Source organism: Liolophura sinensis, chromosome 8, assembly GCF_032854445.1.
Source record: "Liolophura sinensis isolate JHLJ2023 chromosome 8, CUHK_Ljap_v2, whole genome shotgun sequence".
Taxonomy (NCBI): Eukaryota; Metazoa; Mollusca; class Polyplacophora; order Chitonida; family Chitonidae; genus Liolophura; species Liolophura sinensis.
The window spans coordinates 33,500,872-33,525,344 of NC_088302.1; the positions used below are offsets into that span (position 1 = coordinate 33,500,872).

General features: G+C 37.4%; 1 protein-coding gene across 2 annotated transcripts in view; it reads right to left on the minus strand.

The window, feature by feature from the left end:
• Window positions 1-24,473, minus strand: part of LOC135472628 (S phase cyclin A-associated protein in the endoplasmic reticulum-like) — a 45,656-nt gene that overhangs the window by 13,705 nt on the left and 7,478 nt on the right. The window contains exons 10-24 of one of the 2 annotated variants that reach the window (XM_064752226.1): window positions 24,098-24,224; window positions 23,627-23,738; window positions 22,985-23,125; window positions 21,982-22,083; window positions 21,065-21,118; window positions 20,026-20,168; window positions 19,561-19,642; window positions 18,956-19,114; window positions 17,895-17,996; window positions 17,238-17,434; window positions 15,551-15,677; window positions 14,626-14,738; window positions 13,952-14,075; window positions 12,536-12,768; window positions 3,433-3,579 (exon numbers count right to left, since the gene is read on the minus strand). In XM_064752226.1, the coding sequence (XP_064608296.1) occupies window positions 3,433-3,579; window positions 12,536-12,768; window positions 13,952-14,075; window positions 14,626-14,738; window positions 15,551-15,677; window positions 17,238-17,434; window positions 17,895-17,996; window positions 18,956-19,114; window positions 19,561-19,642; window positions 20,026-20,168; window positions 21,065-21,118; window positions 21,982-22,083; window positions 22,985-23,125; window positions 23,627-23,738; window positions 24,098-24,224 (1,963 nt within the window). The remainder of the gene's footprint in view (window positions 1-3,432; window positions 3,580-12,535; window positions 12,769-13,951; window positions 14,076-14,625; window positions 14,739-15,550; window positions 15,678-17,237; window positions 17,435-17,894; window positions 17,997-18,955; window positions 19,115-19,560; window positions 19,643-20,025; window positions 20,169-21,064; window positions 21,119-21,981; window positions 22,084-22,984; window positions 23,126-23,626; window positions 23,739-24,097; window positions 24,225-24,473) is intronic. The other variant, XM_064752227.1, reaches the window with a different exon arrangement.

A 24,473-nucleotide genomic window follows, 5' to 3' on the forward strand; every position in this document is an offset into this window, starting at 1 on the left:
GAATAAAGGCTAAATTAACCCTTCGGGTGGAAGAAGAAAAAAAAAAAAAAATCTGATACCGCTACAAATTGAGGGTTACATCGTGGAGTTAGCTAAGACAACACAAAACAAACTCAGGCTAATAGTAAGACAGATTTCAATAACGGACAATTTGGGGCGAAGTGCATGGAGCAGACCCATGTCCAGGAAGCGGTCCACAGAGGGTGATTAGACCAGTAATGATGATTAACCTGGCTGTTGTCTGCGCGTGGAGCCGAGACAAAGGAGTGACCCGTTTATGAGTTAGCCAGTAAACGAGGCACTAATGTAATGTTAGTGTGTACGACCATTGTCATTAGGGTGTAATCGGTTGAGCAGAGTAGTCCTGGTTTACTCAGTCCTTGGCAAGAGAGGAAAGAGCTAGAGCTTCCAGGCAAAAACTCAGCGTCCGTGTAAATACAAATCATAAGCCTTAATTGCTGTGGATGTGAACTGATTACCTGCTGATTAAACAAGCCAGGTGATCTGTGACACAGGTAAATACAGGCTGAGAGCAGCACTAACTTCACACTGGTTCACCTGGGTCAGTTGATATCAGTGCACAAATCAAACGCAGCTTAATCAATTCTTTCGAAATAATTTGCAAAACGAACCCCTTATCCACGTCAACAATCACAAAATGAGATTTGCTTTTAGTTCGCTTGTCATATTTGCTTACCATTGTTATGATTATTTCACTTCAAATGTTATTGGCCAAACAGTTCCAATGCGACAGATTTTTATCTGTTTGAAAAACAACGCATTTATTGCACGTAAACTGCACTCGGCAACTACTCTAAACCCATCTTCACACGATCTAACCAGATCCAGGGAATAACTTTTACCATCCATCACAGGACAATTTCAACAACAAAAAAAATCAATTGCTATTGTTTGGCAACAAAAACTTTCCAATGTACATATGTGCAGATTTTTATCTGATTGACATATGCTTATATCTAAACCCTATTCCATTAGGACCAACATTCTAAATATGTTTTCTGAAGAATTTTTAAGCACCATGCATAAATCAATTAGCGCAATTACACACTGTAGTTCATGATAAAATAATAACTTTGTGACAAAGAATTGCAATACTGCAACACGTAAGTACTGTATTACAACTAAAATTTCATCCATGACTATAAAGTTATCCTTTTTGTCTGATTATGAAAGTTCCTGATTATGAAAGTTGGTAAGTGGGAAGATCTGACATCAACCTGCAGATGATCTCTGCCCAGTTTCCTCCCGCCATAATGCTGGCGTCGTAAAAGTGAAATATTCTGAGTATAAAGTAAAACACCATTCAAATAAATAAATAAATAAATAAAAGTTCCTCTGATCTAAGAAAAGATTTGAGGTTTGTTTGGAAGGTAAAATGATACCTAATTGGAAAAATGTAAGTTCACCAAATATCAATAATATGTACTGTAGATGACATACCAATTCACCCCAATCTGATACAAGGTTAAAACGGAATACAAATGGAACAATGGAGAACAGAGATTAAATCAAGGAGGCCTGCTTACACAGTGTCCAACATTTGACGCAGCCTTCATGAATACCCTTGTATTACTGCCTCGCAACACAAGGCAGCATCAAGTCAGCCACAGACAGTGTCATATGAGGATCATAGGGGCAAACAGAGTTCACAAGGAATCACTAAATCAAGCTTGTGACAAGAACCGATGGGGGTGAGGTAGCGTGTACGATTGGGCACACTCTCTGGTGGGCTCAAGACAACAGGGCTCAGTCATGGGTGCTAGGGAGGCTTACGAATCCACCCAATAATCCAATAGTTTATACCACTATCTATTAACAAAAAGATATCAAAATCTACAAAACTTTTGCCATCGACAGTAAAGCTTCTGCAGGCAGATACGAGCGATGCTCTGTGTATAGTTTTATGTCTTCAATGCTTGCTGGCCCCTGGGTGCAGGGTGTGGACACAATTTTCCTCTCCCCACCCCTCTATGTTTTGATTACGCCGGGCTATTGCTGCATGAAGACAGATTAAAGGCTCAGGATAATGTCAGAGGCTCCTTAGCCTTGGTGACAACCATCAGTCATGATTTGCTCTGGCTAATTTCCTCCTTAATGAAGTCAGGGGGCTAATAAGGCAAGGGTTTGGATAATTGCTCTGGGGGTTACCCCTGATTTGTTGTCCCATTTGAAACTCCCTTATTTCAGTGTGAATATAAGACCTCTTCCCTCTGTCCCCCCTCTCTTGTCCTATCATCTTTAACCCAAAAAGCTCATAAACACAGGATAAATTTAAAGACAGCAAATTTGTTTCCATCACATTAATTAATCGGACTTGTTATCTAAGCCATGTTTTGATACAAAGACTTGACCCCAGTAGGCCTACCTACCTAATTCCTAACTCTCATAGTGATTTATGCAGCTATCTACTCTGATTATTGAAACAAATTTCAGGGCTTCACAAAAAGTATAATTTTACCATTCAGCACACACTTATGCCCTCAGAATTTACCTGAATAAAGCATGTTAAACCATGTGAAAAGGTGAAAGATTTACACTAACTGAAATGGTGTAGGAACTTTCTGTTACCCATCTCTTTCCACCACTACCAATACACTCTTCCTTTTGAAAAATTTTGAGAACCTTGATTCATTTGATTATTGTAGACTTTAGGATTTCATACAGTACAAGAACATAATTTGTAATGTAATATCAGCAATTCTAATCATGAGGAATGTCAATTTGAATACAACTTCCCACACCAAAATAATTTCCAAGACTGTAGAATTTTGACATAAATCTTGAAAATACAGTAACGTATCTTGATCAATGAGGCAACTTGTCTCAAGACCAGTGAATCAGATACAATTTCTGATATTGAAACAACTTGTCTCAAGACCAGTGAATCAGATACAATTTCTGATATTGAAACAACTTGTCTCAAGACCAGCGAATCAGATACAATTTCTGATATAGAAACAACTTGTCTCAAGACCAGTGAATTAGATATGATTTCTAACAATGAAACAACTTGTCTCAAGACCAGTAAATCAGTTATGATTTCTGACAATGAAACAACTTGTCTCAAGACCAGTGAATTTGATATGATTTCTAACAATGAAACAACTTGTCTCAAACCAGTGAATTAGAGATAATGTTTGACAATGAAACAACTTGTCTCAAGACCAGTGAATTTGATATGATTTCTAACAATGAAACAACTTGTCTCAAACCAGTGAATTAGAGATAATGTTTGACAATGAAACAACTTACTATGAAAAAGTTTACTTTACAATAATTTCGACTGATCTTTTGCAGGAAATTCGCACTTTCAAATTATATAAATGTGATGTTATCTTTAATTTTCCAAAGTTAAAGTTCATCTGAATGACCATGGATGGAAATTAGATTTTACAATCAAACTAAGCTGACCTTTTTGATGTGAACTTGGTGATAGCTACTAGTAAGCCTAGGCTATGTTGTAGGAACTCCGCAATGTCTCTCTCTTCGTCAATGGGTCCGTGAACACTGTTCAAATACTGTGTCAGCTTGTCAACAATTCCCACGCTGATTACGTAACTGAAAATGACCAAATGATAAAGACCTTTGATAAAACAGAGAAGCAAACCTCAGTTAAACCTCCTGAAAAAAAAAAACCAAAATTTTTGTGTCAGTTTAGCATGCAATCCCATCAAATTCAAAGAATTAACGTGCACACCCAAAAAAAGGTCAATCTGTTTAAGTATTCTGTAACTGCACCAGTGAGCAGTATCTTTATATTTACGCTTAAAAATTAAAAAATGAAGATATAGAGTTAATAAACTTTCAACAAATGTCCATCACAAAAAGTTAAATATTTGCAACTTGCATGCATGTTCTGACATCAGCTTTTGGTAAACTTGATACCTTTTGTCAACTTTCACGCTCCACATACCATACCTTAAGCAATAATTGCTTTTTAAACTGCAAACATGTTTATTCCTGAACTATACGTACATGTACAAAAAGTCTTTGGAAGTTATGCAATACTCAACTACAAGGACGGTTTTAAACCCAAACATCAACTCATGTCAGATAATTAAATTTGGGGCGGAGGAGAAGATTCTGTACATTAACGAGTAATCAGTTATCATTATCTGACTTGAACATTTCCTTTACACTAATTTTTCATCAGGTGCCCATGATGCATAATCAGTGTATTTTGTTCTAATAGCACAAATTTGGGTGAAAAATTGAAAAATTAAACAAGGCCTATAATGGTTTATTTTCTGTGTTAACTTTCAATTTTCGTGTCAACACACACGGGACAACAAAGCCTATAAATCAGTCAGATCACAATCAGCATCATGTTTCTGAACATGCTTAAATTACACGCCAAAGATCGCTGTGATGAGAGAGCCTGTCACGAATGACATCAAAATTATAACTTTTCCAACTTCCTGTTCCCAGCTATTTAATGGAATTTTACCCCGGAGCCTTTCTGGGCTGTAAGACGCATACAGGATCGGGCATGGCAGGGGATGGGGACGAGACGCAGTGTGCCCGTACCCAAACAGGAAGGATAACCCTGCGGATGGCTAACTTTGATTGCATGTTTCATTCAGCGCTCGTACTGTACTCGCACCCGCCCTCAACTGTTACTGCCGTATTTACAGGAAATGAAGGCTTTTGAAGCGAGGCCAGGCTGCCATTTCAGCAGGCTGACTGATGGCAGCATTGTCTGAGTGGGTCTAACCCAGGCCTCCAGCCTCCATCATGGCACAATTCAGAGCAACATAGTTCTGGCAAAAAAAAAAAGACACTAGAAATCTCTTGGATGTACACGTAGAAAGAATCACCAGTGTGTTGTACACGTAGTGCAAGTCAGTGTAAAAAAGTAATAGCAAGTCTGTATAAATTTCATACACATGTAGCAAACACCAGTCAGTAGATACCTGTTCAAATAAAAATCAGTACCTGTCTGTCCATGCATATTTAAGCCAGTAGATAAAATCCTGTCCTAACAAATATGAGCATAAATCTGTCATAGTATACATGTAAGTCATTGGACACGTCTTAATTAAAATCAGTATAAATGTGTCACACATCTAGCAAAGTACAAGTCCAAAAATGACAAAATTAAGTGTATGAGTTCATCTTTCTCAAAAATATTCATGAAATGGTGACACTGAGTTTTGTGTCTGCTGTGAGAAACGTAAGAAATTTAACAAAGGTGTGAAAAATGTGACTAAAACATATATGTACAACTACTGCGTCGATGTGTATTGTAGCTGTGTGAATGGACAGACATAACTGGAATCAACCAATTTGCTGACTATCACCAATGCCCACTTTTCAGCCTGAACTGTTATACATATACTTTCTAGAAAACACTTGTTACACAATTCATCAGTTCAGCATTCCAATTTAACATGCAACCCCTTGCAGTCTTTAATATAGAATATGCAAGACAAAATATTCACGTCTTCATCAAAGTTATAAATTGCAGTAATCTACGATCACATATTGTTCTAAACTTCAGAGCTTTGATCATCTTTTTGAACACAAGGCTACCCTGGAAACGCAGTCAGCTACCTGACAGAGAATTAAATGAAGCTACCTGCTCAATTTTTTCCTCAAATGTTTTTTTTTTCTGAATTTTGAACATTTAGTGTAATATTTTTCATATCACAACACTGCCCTTAATAGTGACAAGGGGCCTCCGTGACTCGGTTGGTTAGTGCGCTATTGCAGCGTAATGGCCCACGAGTCTCTGTGAGTTCAAGTCCAGCTCATGCGGACTTCCTCTCCAGCCGTATGTGGGAAGGTCTGCCAGCAACCTGTGGATGGTCGTGGGTTTCCTCCGGGCTCTGCCCGGTTTCCTCCCACCATAATGCTGGCCGTCATCGTATAAATGAAATATTCTTGAGTACAGCGTAAAACACCAATCAAATAAATAAAGAAATAAATAGTGACAAGTCGAGTCACGGCAGGTTCATATCAGTGACTATAATTATCATATCATTTATTATCTTGGCACAATTTTATTTCCTGTTCCACTTAATATTCTTTTCCTCAGATCTAACTGAAAATTTACAGTTAGACAGCCGCGAGAAACCAAAGGAAGATTTACGCTTGTGAATATTACATTTATTTATATATTGTACCTCAATCTATTTTAGTCATGAAAAGAATTAATGTGTTATTAAATGAATCAGGTGAATTCAATACCAGATCCACATGTAGCCAGATTTTCTTAAAGAGCATTTGTTCATTTCAGCCGGATGTTATACCTGTCTTGGAAACAAAGGATAAATGTACTGATGCTCATTTGATAAAAATACTGATTCATTCTGTCAGAGTAAGTAAAACTGGTCGTGATTTGAGTTGTCCATCAGCTGTCAGACTGTTTTCAGGTAAACATTCAGCAGGTTGCTTGGGCTCTTCACACCTGGACCATGCGTTTACCTGTCCAATCAGCTGACAATCTGCGCACAATTAGATCATCAGGCCACATTAGCTAGAGAGGGTGAGCAGATCTCTTGATGACTCCCGCACAATAATACCCGCCAGTCACACACTGTCGCCCAAACAATGGGCGTTTTGTCTGACAACACGTCTATACCAGGTCCATCTACTGTGACCAGCCCTGGCCATTCAAAGCTACCAACAAGCAGCAGTCAATACGGGTATTGATTACTGGCTCAGTTAATCGATTAGCTAGCAAACATCGCCTTTGTGGGTAGAAATCAGATACAAGGTGCCGTAAGCTTGCTCCAGGCAAGGCTTAGCCCTCTACAGGGGAATTTCCGCTGTAGCGAGGGAGCTCAGGAAAAGCACCTTCATGTTTCGTCCCCCGAGTTCGTCTTTCTCAGCTCCTTAAGGGGGGTGTGGCTGGAAAATACGCTAATTGATCTGACAGGTGATTGCATGACATGGATGCTGGGCTGGATGCTGCAGGAAGATGATGCTGCAACACTCTGAATCCTGCTGCCAGCAAGGTGATACTGGGTGACGTCATGACCCGAGGCAAGCCAGAAATCAGAGAAACCAGAAAAACCCAAACCAGCTCAAACAAAGTTTGAAGAGCATTTGCTGAAAATTATTATAAAGGGGAAGGAAGAAAATCAGACCAGAAATATCACAACACAGCAATCCAAATTAAATCAATCTTACAAATTCTGCTATGTATATATAAATACTGCATTTATGGGTCAGTAGATCCACTCTACATGTACATGTTCTTTTGTTACTTTCGTATGTGGCCAATACTTTCCGGTATTGGCCACATGCAAATTTTTCTACTTGTTTTATATTTCCATTCAGATACATGTATTTTTCGTTCATTAACACAGGCAGTTCTCCGTAGTGTAACAACAGTGGATACTAGTCGCACTTCAAACAGGCCGATAAATCCATTCATCATTCACGTATACACCATCTTGCAGTTACCGGATTCATAACAGGAAGGCACTTGATAAAGGAGACTTCAATCAAAATTTCCTGACTAGCATCAATGTCTAGTGCAGTGTTAAGAAATCAGCTGTGACTGCTACAGGAGTTCTGACCATCAAACAGGGTTCAGAGTCACCGTGCAGGCTCACTCCCTCAACACAATGCTCACATGAGTTAATAATTCACCAAGATTATAGATTTGTTATTAATCATCTCGCACATATGACAAGTCTTGTACAATATTAGAAACGAGGAGGTAGGCTAATTAAGTCATTAGGCAGGTAGAGAACTGAAGAGGGGGGCTTTGATCAGAGGGTAGGATGAACAATGTGACAGGTAATGAAAGAAAAGTTTAAGAGGCTGGCGGAAGTCTTTGAAATATGGAAGACGGTGTCAAACAATGGCGCTGTATGTGCAACAATGATTATTACCATGCATGCCTGACTGGCACATTAAAATCATACACGGATTAATGAGTTATTCAGATTCAACCCAAACAGGTGACAATCAACACAGGACTGTAAGGAATAAATTAGTAATCAAATGAAGACTAAAAAAAAAAGAAGTGATCACATATGATTTGATCAATTACTGTCCCTGCCCTACGTACTATCCCTCCAAAAGGTACATGAATATATTTATTTATTTATTTGAGGTTGCTGTCAGACTTTCCCACTTATGATCATACACTGATATAACTTAAAGCTGATAATATGTCAATGTGCAAACTAACATATTTTCATATACATATTTGAAAATATATTTCATCCTCCAAAATAAAATGCCTTTGGTGTGAGTCAATATTGCTAATAAATGAAAATATATTCTACCACGGCTAACGGCATAAAACACCAACCACATTCCAACATGTTTAGAAATGGCATAAAACACCAATCAAATTCTAAACATGTTTAGACATGGCGGAAAAGGTGGGTGATTACATAAATGAACAGCAGTACCCACATTCTGTCCTCATCAACATTTCCTATCAAATCACAACAGTGTTTCCATGTAGAAGGCCAGTCGGTCCCAATACTGACATATTTATGGTGCAGCCTAACTGTAACATGCTGAAGACAGGACGCCCCCCACCCATGAAATACAAAAATTACAAATTTTAACATTGTGGGCATGATCTGGTTCATTGTTTGAGAGTACTATGATCGTTTATACTGATAAACTTACTAGCTTCTTTACTACATGTACCTGAAGTCACAAAAATGTTCACTGCTTACTGAATCAGTTCTTCACTTCCTTCAGATATATGGTCATGCATGTTTCTAGAATAGCAACATGTTAATAAGAACAGTTTCAATATTGGAAGACTATTGTGTCTATGATGCTTAAAGGCCAAGACAGTACCTGGCAAAAACAAATAAGTTTTCTAAACAGTATCACACTGAATTATTTTAATGAAATTTCACCAAATAACAAATGAAACAAAATGACAATAATGATCAAATGGCTGGTGTGAATCAAGACAGCCATGTTGAGAATTTTATCCAATCAAACACCTTGCTATCAGATTGCGCGGCCTAAGCTGTGACCAAGCCTTTACCCATTCACTCCATGCAGTGATATATGATAACACAGAACTACTGCACGAACCATCATTTTGAGATTGTTTACAAGGATTTATCTATGTGTAGCCGAAGGGCCATTTCACAGTGTTGTGGGATAGGTGTGTATCGTTTACAGATCACCACTGATGTACAACTGGTTGATTTACAATCCGTGTAATATTCAACGACGGTATCACAAATTATGTCAGACAGCAGCATACCGTGTCAGCCCAAAAGACATTCATCTCCCCAGTAGACCATAGGCCTACTTAAACACCCTGTACAAATTATACAAATTATACATTTTTTGTCGTTCATGTTAGTGTTTAGTCATTATGCAGTTGCTAAATAAGAAATATCTGAGAGCGTGAAAAATTCATTAGGGATGCGGAAGGTTAAAAGGAATGATCAAACGGCATCTCATCAGACAAAGTTGAAAATTAATTAAATATTTTTTTCTCTGAATTTATTAAAACTGGAGAATTTAAATTTTGCTCTTCGCTTTTCTTGCATACAAGGGATGTTTTTTCTGTCTTCTTTCAGAAAATATTGTAAACTTATTATTTACGCCAAAGTGCTTTCTCTGACGTCCACGATAACAAGGTCAGCACTGCTCTCACATTTGAAGCAACCACAACAAAATTGAAGCATAAAATCTAGTGACAGCCGAAAGCCTACATCAGCCTCAGTCGTGTTTAGATTTATTTCCATTTGTGTCAGAATCCAGTTCTACAACAATCCTACTGTAATTTTGTAAACATTGAATAGGGGTCAGAATTACTGGTACTAGAACAACCCCTCCAGAGGCTATAACCAGGAATACACCCGGCCGCGCATCTGCAGGCTACTCGTAAACTGTATAAATGATATAGGCCTACTGTATGAACAGTTCAAGCAGTGGGAGAAATATCCTTCCAGTATGTTTATTTACCGAGAAAGCTATTTATCATTTTGTCTTTCATCGTCGATGTCCACAACTTAAATCTGTCCTAGACTATGTCTTAGACTATTATAGTATGAGAAATACCTTTGACATTAGAGAGCTAGAGTAAATGTGACATCAACTTGCTGTTGATAATGGAGACGCACTGAAGCTGTGACAAGACAGAGTTTCACTAAAGTTTTACTGGGTAGAAAAAGTCAAAAAAAAAAAAAATTTACTGCCGGTTTAAGATACTCTGAATGGCAGTCTTTCAGTAGACATAAACGTCAGTCAGGTGCTGACCAAACGCAAGTTGCAAAAATGGATCATTTGTATTTATTTCTTTTTTGATTTTTGAATTAAACAATAACTTATTATCTCACCATTCTACTGCCAAAACAAGCTTTTCTGAATAATTATGTACTAAAAAACCTTTCATTGATATGATGATGACCAGGTTCTTGAGTAAAAGAAACCTAGGCATAATAAGGAAACTTGGGTGCAATGATGATACACTCTTCCATGTACCTGACAAACCCCTGATATTACAAAACAAACCTTCAACAAAATTTACAAGCTGATATCTAGTGTATTACAAGCCACAATGTACTTCCATGCTCAAAGCTTAATTATTACCATTCATGCATACTGCTATCAAGCAAAATTAAAATGTTTCCTTCTTGATCTTGTTTACATTTTATCAGCAACGTGTTCTAATCAACCCTCACTTCTCAGCCTCGATCCCGGACACATGTACAGGTACTTCACCTGTCTACAGTAATTTGTCAAAATGTGTGAATTGGACAGTTCTACAACCCAATAAATTCTTCCTTTTTTATGACATAACAGGAATAACTAAAAAGTAAAAAAAAAAATATATATATATATAATTATTCTGATTAATGAATGTAAGATATTGTGGTATTCATATTACTGCAAACATTTCTTTCTCATATTTCTTTACTGATTCACTCTGTGCTCCAGATATATATATAACCAATACTCCTGGGCTCAGCTGTTCAAAACTGGTTTAAGGCTTAATACCAGATTTAACTTCATGCCAAGTCTTCAATTTTCCACTTAGCCAAAAAGAAAAATTGTCTACCAGTATACTAAATATGAACCAAAATGCTGCTGTTACATTTTGACTTTGGAGAACTGCACTGGTTGCCGAGTTTGGATAAAGTTTTTAATATGAAATAGGATTTAATACAGATATTATCTAAGACACTTTCGAAAAACTGGGCCCAGGAGTTAGCATTTCAGGTGAAGGGAATAATATTACGCTAAGCCCACCAATACACATCACCAAGCATGCATACCAAGCATACTTTCTTTTTTGAAGTTTGCTTTAAACATGACACTAAAATACAGTTAAGGAGAAAACGGTTACAGTAACTGATGACAAGGCCTTTTCCAACACTGAAGACTTCAATCAAGTCTACAGGCCAATGGGAAGAAGAGTACCACATCAAGAGTCCACTGCCACGCTCCCACAGTCAAGGGGAGAGAACTCCGAAATACTATTGCCGATATACAGTCAGTGCTTTGATTACATTCCCAAAGGTTAAACTAGGAAATGTACAAAGTACAGAAGCATGAAAATAATTGCCTAGATAGTGGAGGCAAAAATGGTTATTCTGGTCCTTCTTCTCAATGTTATGTCTCACAGCCTGTATAACAATCTAACCACTTGGATGAATAGGTGACATTTGTTTCATGCCAGTTTGACTAATGGTGCTATTTCATTCACGCTGGTAAACTGCAGTTTGTGCTTGCTGTACTCTATTTACATGTGTGTATATCAAGCCTCCTACATGCATGTTGGTCAACAGCATTCTAGCAAGTCTATGACATTTTCATTTGAAGACAACTGAGTGGATCTGAACTTATGCCACAGAGTGGCATAAGTTTGACATCTATCTTAAGAGAGATGTTGTCACTTTGTCTGAAGGGAGGGGGGTGGTGGGTTCCATTCAGACTGTGAACATAAATCAAGTCATATTATACATGATACTCACATGATATGGCCATACCCTACACACCAACATTTGTACACTCCTCAATTCACTTCAAAGCTTAGAATTCCTCTCAAGAATGGGTCACAATACAAGGGAGACAACCATGCAACTAAAACTGCAGTTAACTTGATAGTGACGTCCATACAAAACTGAAGGAGTACACCTTTTAAAAATGCACCAAACACTAAATCACTTTAATTGTTATGATAGGGAGATAAGTTCAATCGATGCATGTGCTAAAACAAAGAGACAACAAATTTTGGCTTATGTACTATTCAGAAATAACAACAAAGAGTGTCAACATCATGAATCAAGGGTTAGGAGAAACTAGGCAGCTCTCTGGTAAGTGCTTCGGCTTGAATTGCACACTAAGTTAACCAAAAATTTGGTTCGAGTAGCAACAGACTGGCTGATCTTGGCTATCATTGCTCACCACAGCCCGCTACTTAATTTCCACACTGACTGCTGGGGCCATAGGAAAACAGTAGGTTAAAACCAGTTTTATGTCCTGAGATGGAAACTACAAAATTTGTTTTTGTACTTTTGTACGTTCGGTCACATCATACACTCCGTATTAAAAAATAAGAAGCACGAACCTTATGACGTCATTGCCCCGGCTCATGAAGGCGTCTCCGCTGTTACTGGTCCTCTCCGCAGCAGCCTCGCTACAGTTGAAGGTGGGGTTGTTCTTAGCCAGACAGGAGAGAATGGTGGACAGGGCAAACATCAGGTTACTGACCACGGGATCATAGGGAAGTTTGGTGGACAGGCGGGATGACCCCTCCTCTCCGCAGGCTGTGCTCATTGTCACATTCTCCGGTAACATCACCTGTCAGCAAAACAGTGGAGGAGTCAACAACCACTGATTAATTGACTGATTGATTGATTGTTGTGTAACCCCTCACTAAAGAATCTTCCACTTATATGATGGCAGTCAGGTAAAAGAGGAAACCAGAGTGTCTATGGAAAACCACTGACCTCAGTCAGACAAAACTTCTGACTTAAAGCTGCAACCAAACCAGCAATAGTTAGATTTGAACACAGCACTTCACAGTCAACCAACCGAATCATCTGAACCAATGAGAGCCCAGAACCCCTTGATCTAGTAGTCACATGTACTTCTAAATGAACAACTGCTGGACACAGGAACACGGGAGCTTTCAAAAGTTGCTCACAGGTCTGACTGTTTGCCTTTTCGCTGTTAAAAGATTGTTGACAGTGAGCTGGTACCTAAAGATCGCTCCAATATAGATGTGTTCCGAAATCTTGACTTCCTTGAACTTCAAACAGATGCGATACATTCTGACAGTCATGGAAAGTGATTTAAAATTCAGTTTAAAACTTGTTTGTTCACCAAGCCAAATATGTACCAAAACGAAAGAAATGCTATAGTGCACCGATTTTAGTTGGACAATAATGAGGGCAGGTTTGTCTCCACAGTTCTTGGGGACAGAAATAATGCTGGCAATGCACTTTTGAGTCACTATCAAGTTCATTATTTATTTGACAGCTGCTGGCCTCCACACTTAAGAATTATGACCCATATACATGTATGCATCAATAATAACCATCCCCACCGAACACGATCACGTCAACCCTTGATCTGGTTTAGGGATTTAATGGTGGTGTCATCAAATATCCAGTACTCCAACTGACTGGTGTATGTCGACTATCAGTTACATTTGGTCCAATTATTTTTATTGACAGCAGTGATGTGTCAATTTCTCACTTATACGAGGACGATCAAGATGATCAGTTTTACATGAGATTTATAAATTCCCTCCACAGACTGGGACTGAACTTGCTTTTCATGTGTTCCAGCAATCGGAAAACATGCATTCAAGTCAATCACCTGAACACAGCCCACTTTACAGCTCACAGAAGTGAATAATTGTTTAATGGTGTCACGGAAGAGGCAAATCTGAATTTTCATGTATTTTTTCCACCAAACAAAATGAGATTCTGATCGATTTCAGAAAAATCTTTAATTTATATCAACCCGGATAACTTACTGATAACTGATGGATGAGAAGATCAACCAAAGTCCCAACTTTATTGCTGAAGAGCATGTAATGACAGTTGTCATAGCAACCTTTACAGCTGAATTTGAAAGCATTGCACACCAACACTAAAGACCTGAAAAAAAAAGAAAGGAAAAAAAAGAGGTTCAGTCACTTCTTGACAAGAGAACGAAGGGAATCAGTTTCCATCAAGGATTCTCTTCAAGGAAAACCATGCCCATTGTTGGATGTATTGGAGGACTGTACGAAAAACTTTTTCAGTCCTTTCCACTCTTGCCCCAAACTGTATCATACAAATCATGTCATCCAAAACTCACTCAGATAAAAATTATGTTACACTAACATTTTTTGTGGCATTCCAGCAAAAAAGCCTTAATTCTATCCAAAATTATTAAATATTTTGTATTTGAGGACAATACTATACCACACAACACAATAATACAGGACGTCCCCACTCCATACTACAAATACATTGTATAGAAGCGAGTGAGGAACTGGTGAGGGATAATTACCTGGGGGATACTCTCTACTTAAATCTCTACACTTTTCACTTTACAGAATAAACTATCAACAATAACTACATTTTTATTCTTAATGGAATTATGTTCAATTTTCTAAAGTGATGCACTGAACCGAAGATAAGACGATATGAAATCTGAACTTACTTCGGGGGAATAACAGGTGGAAGTGAAGCATTGCTTCTGTTCAGCAGCATTAATAAACGACACAGAGAGGTGAGGCCACCCAGACGACAGAACGTTATCTGGTCTCCCTGAACCTGTAAGATAGAAAGAAAACAAGAACATGTAATAAACATTCAGGTCAGTTTTAATAACAACATGAACGTACATCTCAACCTTTGATACATGTATATGAAAGTAACTATAAGAATAACTCACAGTGTAAATCAGTGTAGATCACAGTATTTATTTATCTGTTTCATTGGTGTTTTACGCTGCACTCAAGAATATTTCACTTCTAAAACAGTGGCCGACATTATGGCTGGCAGAAACCAAGTTGCCAGACCTTCCCACGTACAACCAACGAGGAAGTCAGCATCAGCTTTAGTTGAAATCGCAGCAACCACATTAAGAGGGCTCCTAGGTCACTGTGCTAGGCTAACACATTAACTACCAGGCTACAGAGACCACCCACAGTGTAAAATGTGACTCTGAGACCTAGTGTTACTCTTTGACACATCAAAGCCTAGTTCTTCAAAACTGTTTTAAGACTTAATACCAGATTTAACTGTAAGCTAAATCTTCAATCTTGTAGTTTGACCCAAAACAATGGGGTAATAGTACATTAAGTCTGCTGCTGATATAATCTGACTTTGGACAACTGCATTGGTGGCTGAGCTTCAGTAAAACTTTAAAATATGAGTTAATACCAATATTAGCTAAAATACTTTTGAACAACTAGGCCCAGTTGTTTTATTTAGTTGCTTGATTTGTATTTTGCCATATTGTTACAATCATGGTTAAACTGTCACAAGATATTTTTGCTCAAATATTGTAACTTAGTCAGAGTGATCCTCGTTCTAATGTTACAGCTGTCCACAACCATGAGATAGTTTCCTGAGTTCCTCACCTTCTTGTCCAGTATGCGGATGATTTCACCCAGAGCCCTATCAAGGGCAGTAACTCTGTTCTGAGGCCATGGTCCAGTATCTGGACACTGCAAGTACTTATTCACATCCTTTACCAGTTTCTGCAGTCTAAAATAAAGAATGGTGCCATAACAAAACTGCCAGTAAACGAATTTCCCTGAACAAATGGCCTACACTATACTTTCTTATCTTTGTGGACTGGCCCAACAACTCTTGAATCCACTTGCTGTATTTCAAATAAAGTTTAGCATTTTTCAAGTAACACATTTTGCTTGATTCTGACCGCATTCATCGACCTTGTAGTACCAGTTTAGAGGGTTTATTGTTAAGTTTGATTATTTTTATTTCAGAAAAACTGAAGTATTGGTATCCACAGTATCATTTTATTTATTTATTTATTTGTTTATTTGAATTGTGTTTTACGCCGTACTCAAGAATATTTCACTTATACGACGGAGGCCAGCATTATGGTGGGAGGAAACCCAAGACTAACCACAGGTTGCTGACAGACCTCCCCACTTCAATACCATTTTATGGGCTTCATTTATGTGCTTCTGAAAGTGCATTTTGACATATCAAACTTCGGGTGAAATATAGTACAAGGCTTTCTGTTCTAACAGAACAACTACTAAGCAAATGGCCAGAATAAGATACTCATCTGGTCGAGAACTCTTGAACAAATTGCCTATCTTTTACTCATTTGGATTGTATTATAACTAAACAACTCTTGAACAAATGGCCTATATTTTACTCATTTGGACTGTGTTATAACACAACAACTCCGGAACAAATTACCTATATCACATTTACCCTAATTCCTGAACCTTTTCACATATGAAAGAGCAACTTTCAGTGCAATTTATGCATATTTATAATTTGGTTTTGGTGACAAAACTACATTGGTTTCACAAGAATTATAATTTTATAAATTACACGGAATAATATGCTTGAGACAACACCTTAAAAACATGCAAAAAGAGTGAAGAACTACAGCTCTTGGGCTTGTATTATGACTCAACAACAACTGAACAAATGGCTTACACTGCACTTCTTCGACCTTTTTGCATGTTTGGAAGGTGTCTAATCAAGCATATTCAGAGGGGATTATTCTGTGTTGACTGATAAAATTATACTTTCAATAAGCCCTGAAACTGGCCAATCGAACAAATGTAGTTTTGTCTCCAAAATCAAATTAAAACGGCATTCAGATAACACTACTAGCTCACCTGATCAAGCAGTGCGCAAAACTGCATAATTTTTCAATTCATGTGATACGTTCAAATATTTGCCTCCAAACCAAAATAGAGTAGATTGATTGACACTGTCATACATAGATGTTATTCTCTACTAAGATAGCGATAAGATCTTACCATTAAATCAACAAGAAATGTAAAATTATTATATTGCCACAACTGACTTTTATCGTATGTGTAAAAATTGTGGGGCAATGACTTTGTATGTTACAAAGTTGTAAATCACTGCAGGGGTGAAAGACGCTGTGGGAGGTCATGCATAGATTTATTGGAAATTACAAACTGCTTTTGGCAATACATGTACTATAGATGTGCATAAAGTGCATTGAAAGTTGTTCACAGTTGAGGAATTAGGGTACTTGACTTTGTGTCATGACTCAACAACTCCTGAACACACGACCTGTGTTGTACTTACTTAGCTTTGTGCTGGGACTCCACAGGTGACTGTTTCCCAGACAGAGAGCTTTCATACTCCTGCCCACGTGAACTCATTCTTTGCCTCAGTTTCTTGCATCGTTTCTTCAACGCCTTCTGTCTCTCCTTTTCTCCAACAAGTTTAGGATGGTTGCTGTTGTCCGGAGCATCAACAATGTTCTTCAGATTGAACATTTCCTGTAAAAAAAGTGAGAAAAACTTGTACATGTAGACCCTTTTGTCCCACAAAAATTGTTTCATAAATTTGATTTACATGGTGTTTCAAGTGGTACACAAGAATGTTACACTTTTAAGATAACCTATCGTGTTAAGGAGTGAAGATAATTGCATGTGTTTAAACAATACTCAACAATATTTCACTTGTTAGGGAGCTAATCATCATTATAGTGCAAATGTTTCAAGACTTCATCTAGAATATTTTAGCTTTAAGAATGCTGTCAGCTTTACCACTCCTGAAACCTGATTAGAACCAGGGTAAAAATACAGCAATCTGTCTAGTACCTGACAAATCTAAAGATGTTAAAACCGTAGTTTAGTGTCACACAAAGAATTCTTCACTTACATGATGGCGACAGGATGTTGTGTGTGGAGGGTACTTTGTGCAAGACTACACCATTAGGCTCCAATCACTACTTACTATTTCCTGCCTGGAAGGTGTCTGGCCCAAGTTGCTCTCTTCCAACACCTGTCTGTGTTTCTTGCCTCTCAAGTGACTCAGCAGGTAAACCTCAGAGGTTATCTGGAATTTCGAAAAGTTACAATGTGATGAAATCAGCATGGTGAATTAAAATATTCCTTCCAAAGAAATCACACTATAACATGTTGGAAATCTAACAACTAAATTGAACTGAAAATGAAAGAATTCATTACATTAACCCTTGTGTTGGCATATGTAAGTGGTCACCTAGCTGGCAAGACTAACAGTATCTGACTTACTGTGCATAGGAAATACATGCAGTTCAAAACACAGCATTATTCTGTACTTCATCAAAGTAACAGGGAGTATTAGACTAATGGTACAAAGGCCAGTGGATCAGAAAGCTAACAGTTCCCTTTAACTTCAACTATCATGTCAGATGCCACAAATACCTGTCACACAGTCAGGCATATTATTAGGCTCTCTTCCATCAAAGTCTGTCAATTGTTTTTTTTGTTGCCATTACAATCAAAACATAATCCTTCTACCCCTGACTCCACAAGATATCATAAAATGAATTTATTACTTGTGTGACAATGGATCAGAATGCCATTCACGAATTTTTCACTTCCATTTCCTCAGACTACACAGGATAATGTCCTCATAATATGCTTGAATAAAAATCTTATAAATATGCAAAAACATTGCAGAATCACAGATACTAAAATGGGTAAAATATTATTGGCTATCTAGGACAATGATGTCAACACTGCTGAGCAGTTTATGCTGTAACCCTGTTGAGTTGATATTTTCTTGTGTATTTTGTTATATTATCAAATGGTCTAGTCTGATCTTGTCTCCATTTCACTTACGGCTGTAAGTAGCAACTCTGGTCCTAAGTTAAAGCTTACAACATATGACAAAAAACACCCGTCGTTCCATAAAACAATACTATCTCTGCCTTGTTGTGTAAAGCTTACAACCTAAGACTTATGATCAAGATTTAGGAATTAAGACATGTTTATGAAAGAAAGCCCTCGGTGTGATCATTAACAACGTACCAATACATTACAGACTGTACAGAGTTTTTTCTGGTCATAAGGTATGAGTCTTGGAGCATCATTGTGATCTTCAGTAGAATGCCTAAGGACGCTCATCTCAAACGCTTTCTTCTGAATCCCTTCCAGCATTTCAATGTGACGACGATGAGTTTCATCTTGCTGCAAATAAGACATAAATATCTCTTAATAAGAATGATATTCACATATTTTGCGTTCAACTTCGCTGAACCCATGAGTACTGAATTTGACCTGAAATCTTGTTCTAAAGTTTTACAATATTCTACAGTATCATGACTGGGTTTCTGATTTTGCCTTACTGTAAGTGCCTTGTCGATCTTAGAAAGGTGATTTCAGATTTGCTTGGAAGGTAGGATGATATTCTACTCTTTAGGCAAATTCTTGAGACAAATACATTATGTCTAATGAGTATATGTGCTTTAAATTTTTAAAAATTTTTATATCTCACAAGCAATAATCACCATAAATGTTTCCTGAAATCTAGCTATGCCTGCAATCTTACACAAATGACCACCATACTATAGCACCATATGGACATGTAGCAGGTAAGAGATCATAATTACTGTAACACATAGAATCAATGTTACCTTCTGCTGTATTTTTTTCTGCAGCTCCTCAATATGTGCCTGTTGCTGTGCACTCAAAGCAGCCAGGCGTTCTTGCTTCTCTCTACAAAAAGGCACAGACATTCGCTCTGAAGTCACCAACACCACACACTGAAACCCTTCTTGAATTCTACGCCACTGTTGTTCAAGATACAGATCGACTAGGTTTTGCTCATATTCTTTTTTTATTTTTTTTTTTCAGGTTTTATGTAAAGCTCACCTAATTTCAATTACTATATGATTGCAATCAGGCTTATGGAATGATGAAACTGGTTACAGATGGGGAAAGGTACTGTATTCCAACTGGCACCCAAAATAGATCCGATTTTTCTCACTTCTGTCCTTCATTCTTTTTTTCTCATTTGTATCAAATATGAATAAAACTAGGTCCCCAAAGAGTTGGTTTAGTTTATGTGTCAACCCATCCGTACAAACTTCTATTAATACCTCTCTTTGTTCCTGAAAGCTTCTTGTCTCTCCTTTTCCCGCTCTTGTTGTTGTTGCTCCACACGGGCATTTCGTAACTTCCTTCTCTCCTGCATCTCCATTAGTCTGGCAGTCCTTTCAGCTTCCAGGGCTTTTCGTCTCTCCTGATAGAGACACAAAAATGAACACATATAGACAGAAACTCTTCACATTTCTGACCAATGTAGGTGATGTGAGAAAAGGTATCATCTATCAACAAACAGTAAATCAACCTATTTTGATTGATTGGTGTTTTAGGAAAATTTCACTTATACGATGGCAGCTCAACATATTTTGAGTGCTGATTATAACAGGCCTCCTCTGAATTACCTCCCTTGTCACACAACAGCAGTTAATACATAAGCACTGTATGATATAAAACAAGATAAGTTTTTGAGAGGTCTGGTTTAACAAGTTATGAAACGTTCATTCTGGGCTCAGCAAGTAGGTTTACGAACTAAAATCTGTGTTGAAAACAGGTCATCAAGTAGCATGATCCACTTTAACCTTGGATCTCGCTATTGGCCGTTTTTGTTTACGAAACTAAAATCTGTGTTGAAAACAGGTCATCAAGTAGCATGATCCAATTTAGCCTTGGAAATCGCTATTGGCCATTTTTGTTTATGAAACTAAAATCTGTCTTGAAAACAGGTCATCAAGTAGCATAATCCACTTTACCCTTAGAAATCGCTATTGGCCATTTTTGTAGGTCGAATGTAAAATTACATCTTGTATCTACTTTGCTAGTAAGTATACTTGTTTAAGAATGGCATTGGGAAACCTCAAACATCTGCATGACAACCACAATTCTGCACTTCATTTCAACACATGCCATCACAAATGTCCATGTATTTTTGATTTCTAATTCTGAATGCGTATATTTCAAATGTATGGTAAAGCAAAGTTTTTGTGAATATACATTTGAATCTCACTGCATATCCACCTGGGTTTATTAAGGTAATGAATTGTATTATGGCAAAAAACACATCCAAAGTTATCAATTTGTGCAATAGGAACAGACCTCTACTGCGGCTTCCTTGGCCTGTTTCTCCTCCATTCTCCTCATTCTTTCCTCCTGAATAATAAACCAAAAACTGCTAGAACTACTGAAATTTTACCACCAATGTGTGTGTGTGTGTATATATATATATATATATATATATATAACTTAATAACACTGACATTGAAAGTTTGTTTCACAGCATTATACACATGACTACCTCATAATGTAATGCCTACAGCCATTGTTCATAACATACATGTACCTGCTTTGTGAAACAAACTCAGCTTCATGAAACAAACATTGTTACTAAAATCAAATAAGCTAAATGCTGAAAATGTACGTTACTATTTTTGTAAAAGTAAGACTTTGTCTGAACTATGCCTCATAAGTATACATGTATGTGTAAGCTGCTATTTTAGTTATGACTTTTTGGCACTAAAATTGCTTCCAAAAACTGTTCAACAATATGAGCACTTTATAACCACTTAAATTGTTCTGGTTACTATGGTAGTCCCATGTATGTAAGACTAAGAATAGATACTTGTGTGACAAATACAAAATTATAACACTGTAGTCCGAAACTTAAAACACTGACAAGCAAAAGAACTAAACATTGACAGTTCATAAAGGTATAAAACCACACCCCATGCAAAATGTTGAATTACAAATATACAAACAATCACATTCCCTTCACAACCACTGCTCCACCTATGCCTAAGTTAATTAAACACCAAATACACCTACATATATACAATTCATGCAGCAAAGTTGCAATGCCAATAACTTGTAATAATGCATACAATTTTTTTTTTTTCAAAACAATAATTGAACATCAAGACAAGGAAGAAGAGAAACATAACAGTGAGTATAAACAATCATAACACACACATCAGGGGTTATAACTCTGTCTCAGGGGCAGAGAACTCTTGCCTCACCTGGATATCCTGTAGGCGGGCCTCAGATTCCTGGTGCTTGGACATAATGTCATGGCGTTTGTTCTGTGCCTCCAGAGTGTTGATGAAAGCTATTTCATTAGCCTAAAAGTTTCGAAAGATTTATTTCAGTACTGGGTCAACTTACACCAAACCTATGACTATTTGTAAAATTTTTAAATTGGAGTTACAAAGTTTACAGCCAAATGGCAGTGGGAATTGCAGACAAAAAATTTTGTACGTTTTCATGTAAGTGGACCCAGCATAAATAACTACAAAAGAATAGATATTTTTTAAACATTTTAAAATGCAAGACAACTACAAAAGCTTCTTTACTGGTTATTCCATGGAGAGCATGTGGATGTTCAAAGTAATAAACTTCCCAGATGAAGCATTTCCTTTCTGCTTCCTTCATCAGCTTTCTAAAGTAATATTAACGGTAGCTTGTTGATACAAGATTGCATACTTGAGCCAAAAATTTCATTTCCAATGGGCTTATATGAATACATATTTTTGATAACTTACTTGCATATATCTTAAATACAAAGTAACAATATTCAGTAATACCACACATAGTTGACTTGTTTTGAAGCACTACCCTCCCTCACAAACCCCACAAATTTCAAACAAAAACAAACAAGAAGCAAATCTGCAACAACACAATAACAATAGCTCTGCATATTTTATCCCACCACCACAAAACAATATGTATATCTGGTACACCCAGCAAAATAGACCAGAATAGGTTGACAGGTACTAGTATTAATACACGCATGCTGCAGACTTACACAACACAAGCCTAAGTATACCATGTACATAGAGGTATTCAGTACTGGAGAATTGTCAAAAAGGTACACCATCAGACACAATGATAACATACATTCACAGCACTGAAGATAGTCCTTTGGCATTTATGAGACACATTCATGTTCTTAGTATTTGGAGCACTGAGAAGCAAATTTAAAAGTGAGAGTGAAACGTACAGAAAGTGGAAATTATATACTACCTTAGCCTCCTCTTCGTGAGCTTTCTGTGCTTTCAGTTTCAGCTGTGACTGTCGTTTTTCCTCAGCTCTCAGCATTTTCATTTCGATCGTCTGTTTCCGCTGACGCAACAATTCATCTTTCCAAGCTCGCACCTCTTCCACCTGCAAAATTACAATGATACACATCTTGAATGATGTATATTTAGTGTGTGCCTTTGTGTAAAATCCTTCACCACTAAATATACCTATCAACCAAAGTATATGCTCCTATTGACAAAAGGCAAGAGATACACAGTGATGAGAACAATTTGTATTCAGCAGGGCCCAGTTGTTTGAAATTGTAGTAACAGTTAAGCCTCGTATTAGCTTTAGTCTAGACTAGCGTTCAAATGTTTTTGTGTTAAAACAAGACTGGTATTAAGATTTAAGCCTGGCTTAACTTTTAATACACTTCTGATCAACTGGCACCAGGTCTGTAACGTGAAAATGTCAAATGAAATGTAGATGTATAGGGCATTGTTGAACTGAAATAAATCAAAGCTAAAAATAATACACTAACACAAAAAATGCAGAAAGGCTTTAACAATAAAATCAGCAACAGTATTCAAAGATAAAAATAATTTGGCCGAATGGGTATAAAATAAATTTGAACCATGTCACCACCTTTTTCGATAAATCTCGGAGTCTTTCAGCTTTTTCTGTGAGCAGTTTCTCTCTGAGTTCCTGAGCCTTAGCTTGTTTAGCTTCATGGCGTTTTCTGGATTCTGTCAGTGACCTGTAACCAAGTTAGCCAGGAAAAACATGTAACAACAGAAAACACAGGCATAGTCACATGTACCTGCACATTACAGAATGCCATTTTGACAGTGATATGTACAACTGACACTTTTAGTTCTTGTTTATAGGTACATAATTCATTTAGTCCATTTCATTAACATTGTTTAGATTTCAAATGCACAACTGTATTTATCAAAGGTTGAGAGGGCTGGAAATGAATCCATACATACACAACAAAATTCTCCACAACAATGAACACTTTCTATGTATTTTACTGTGTAATGCACAAACATTGTTGTGAGGGCTTTTATTTAGCAAGTCATATCTTTTGTTCTCTGCTAAACAAGATACACTGACCTTTTCCTAGAGGGAGAGGAGAGTTTCTCATGCATGTGGACTCCATGCCCGGGTGTTCTTCCAGACTCTGCCTCTTCTCGCTCCACAATGTCGCCCCAGGAAGTGTCGTGTAGCTTCTCCTCATCAGCTGTGGAGGGCACAGTACACAAAACTTACACAGGAGTTGCCAAGCAATTTGCATTATGAACAAATCAAGGATAACATCTCATTACTATCAGTTACAACCTAATGTAAATCAAAAGATGGTTAAAAGCATGCACTCCCAAAGACAACAAAAAACATTTGAAATTGTAGCAAAATGCAATGAATTCTTTTTAACATTTCTGGAATAGCATTAAATACATTCAAATATTTAAATTCTAATGTGACCTGTATA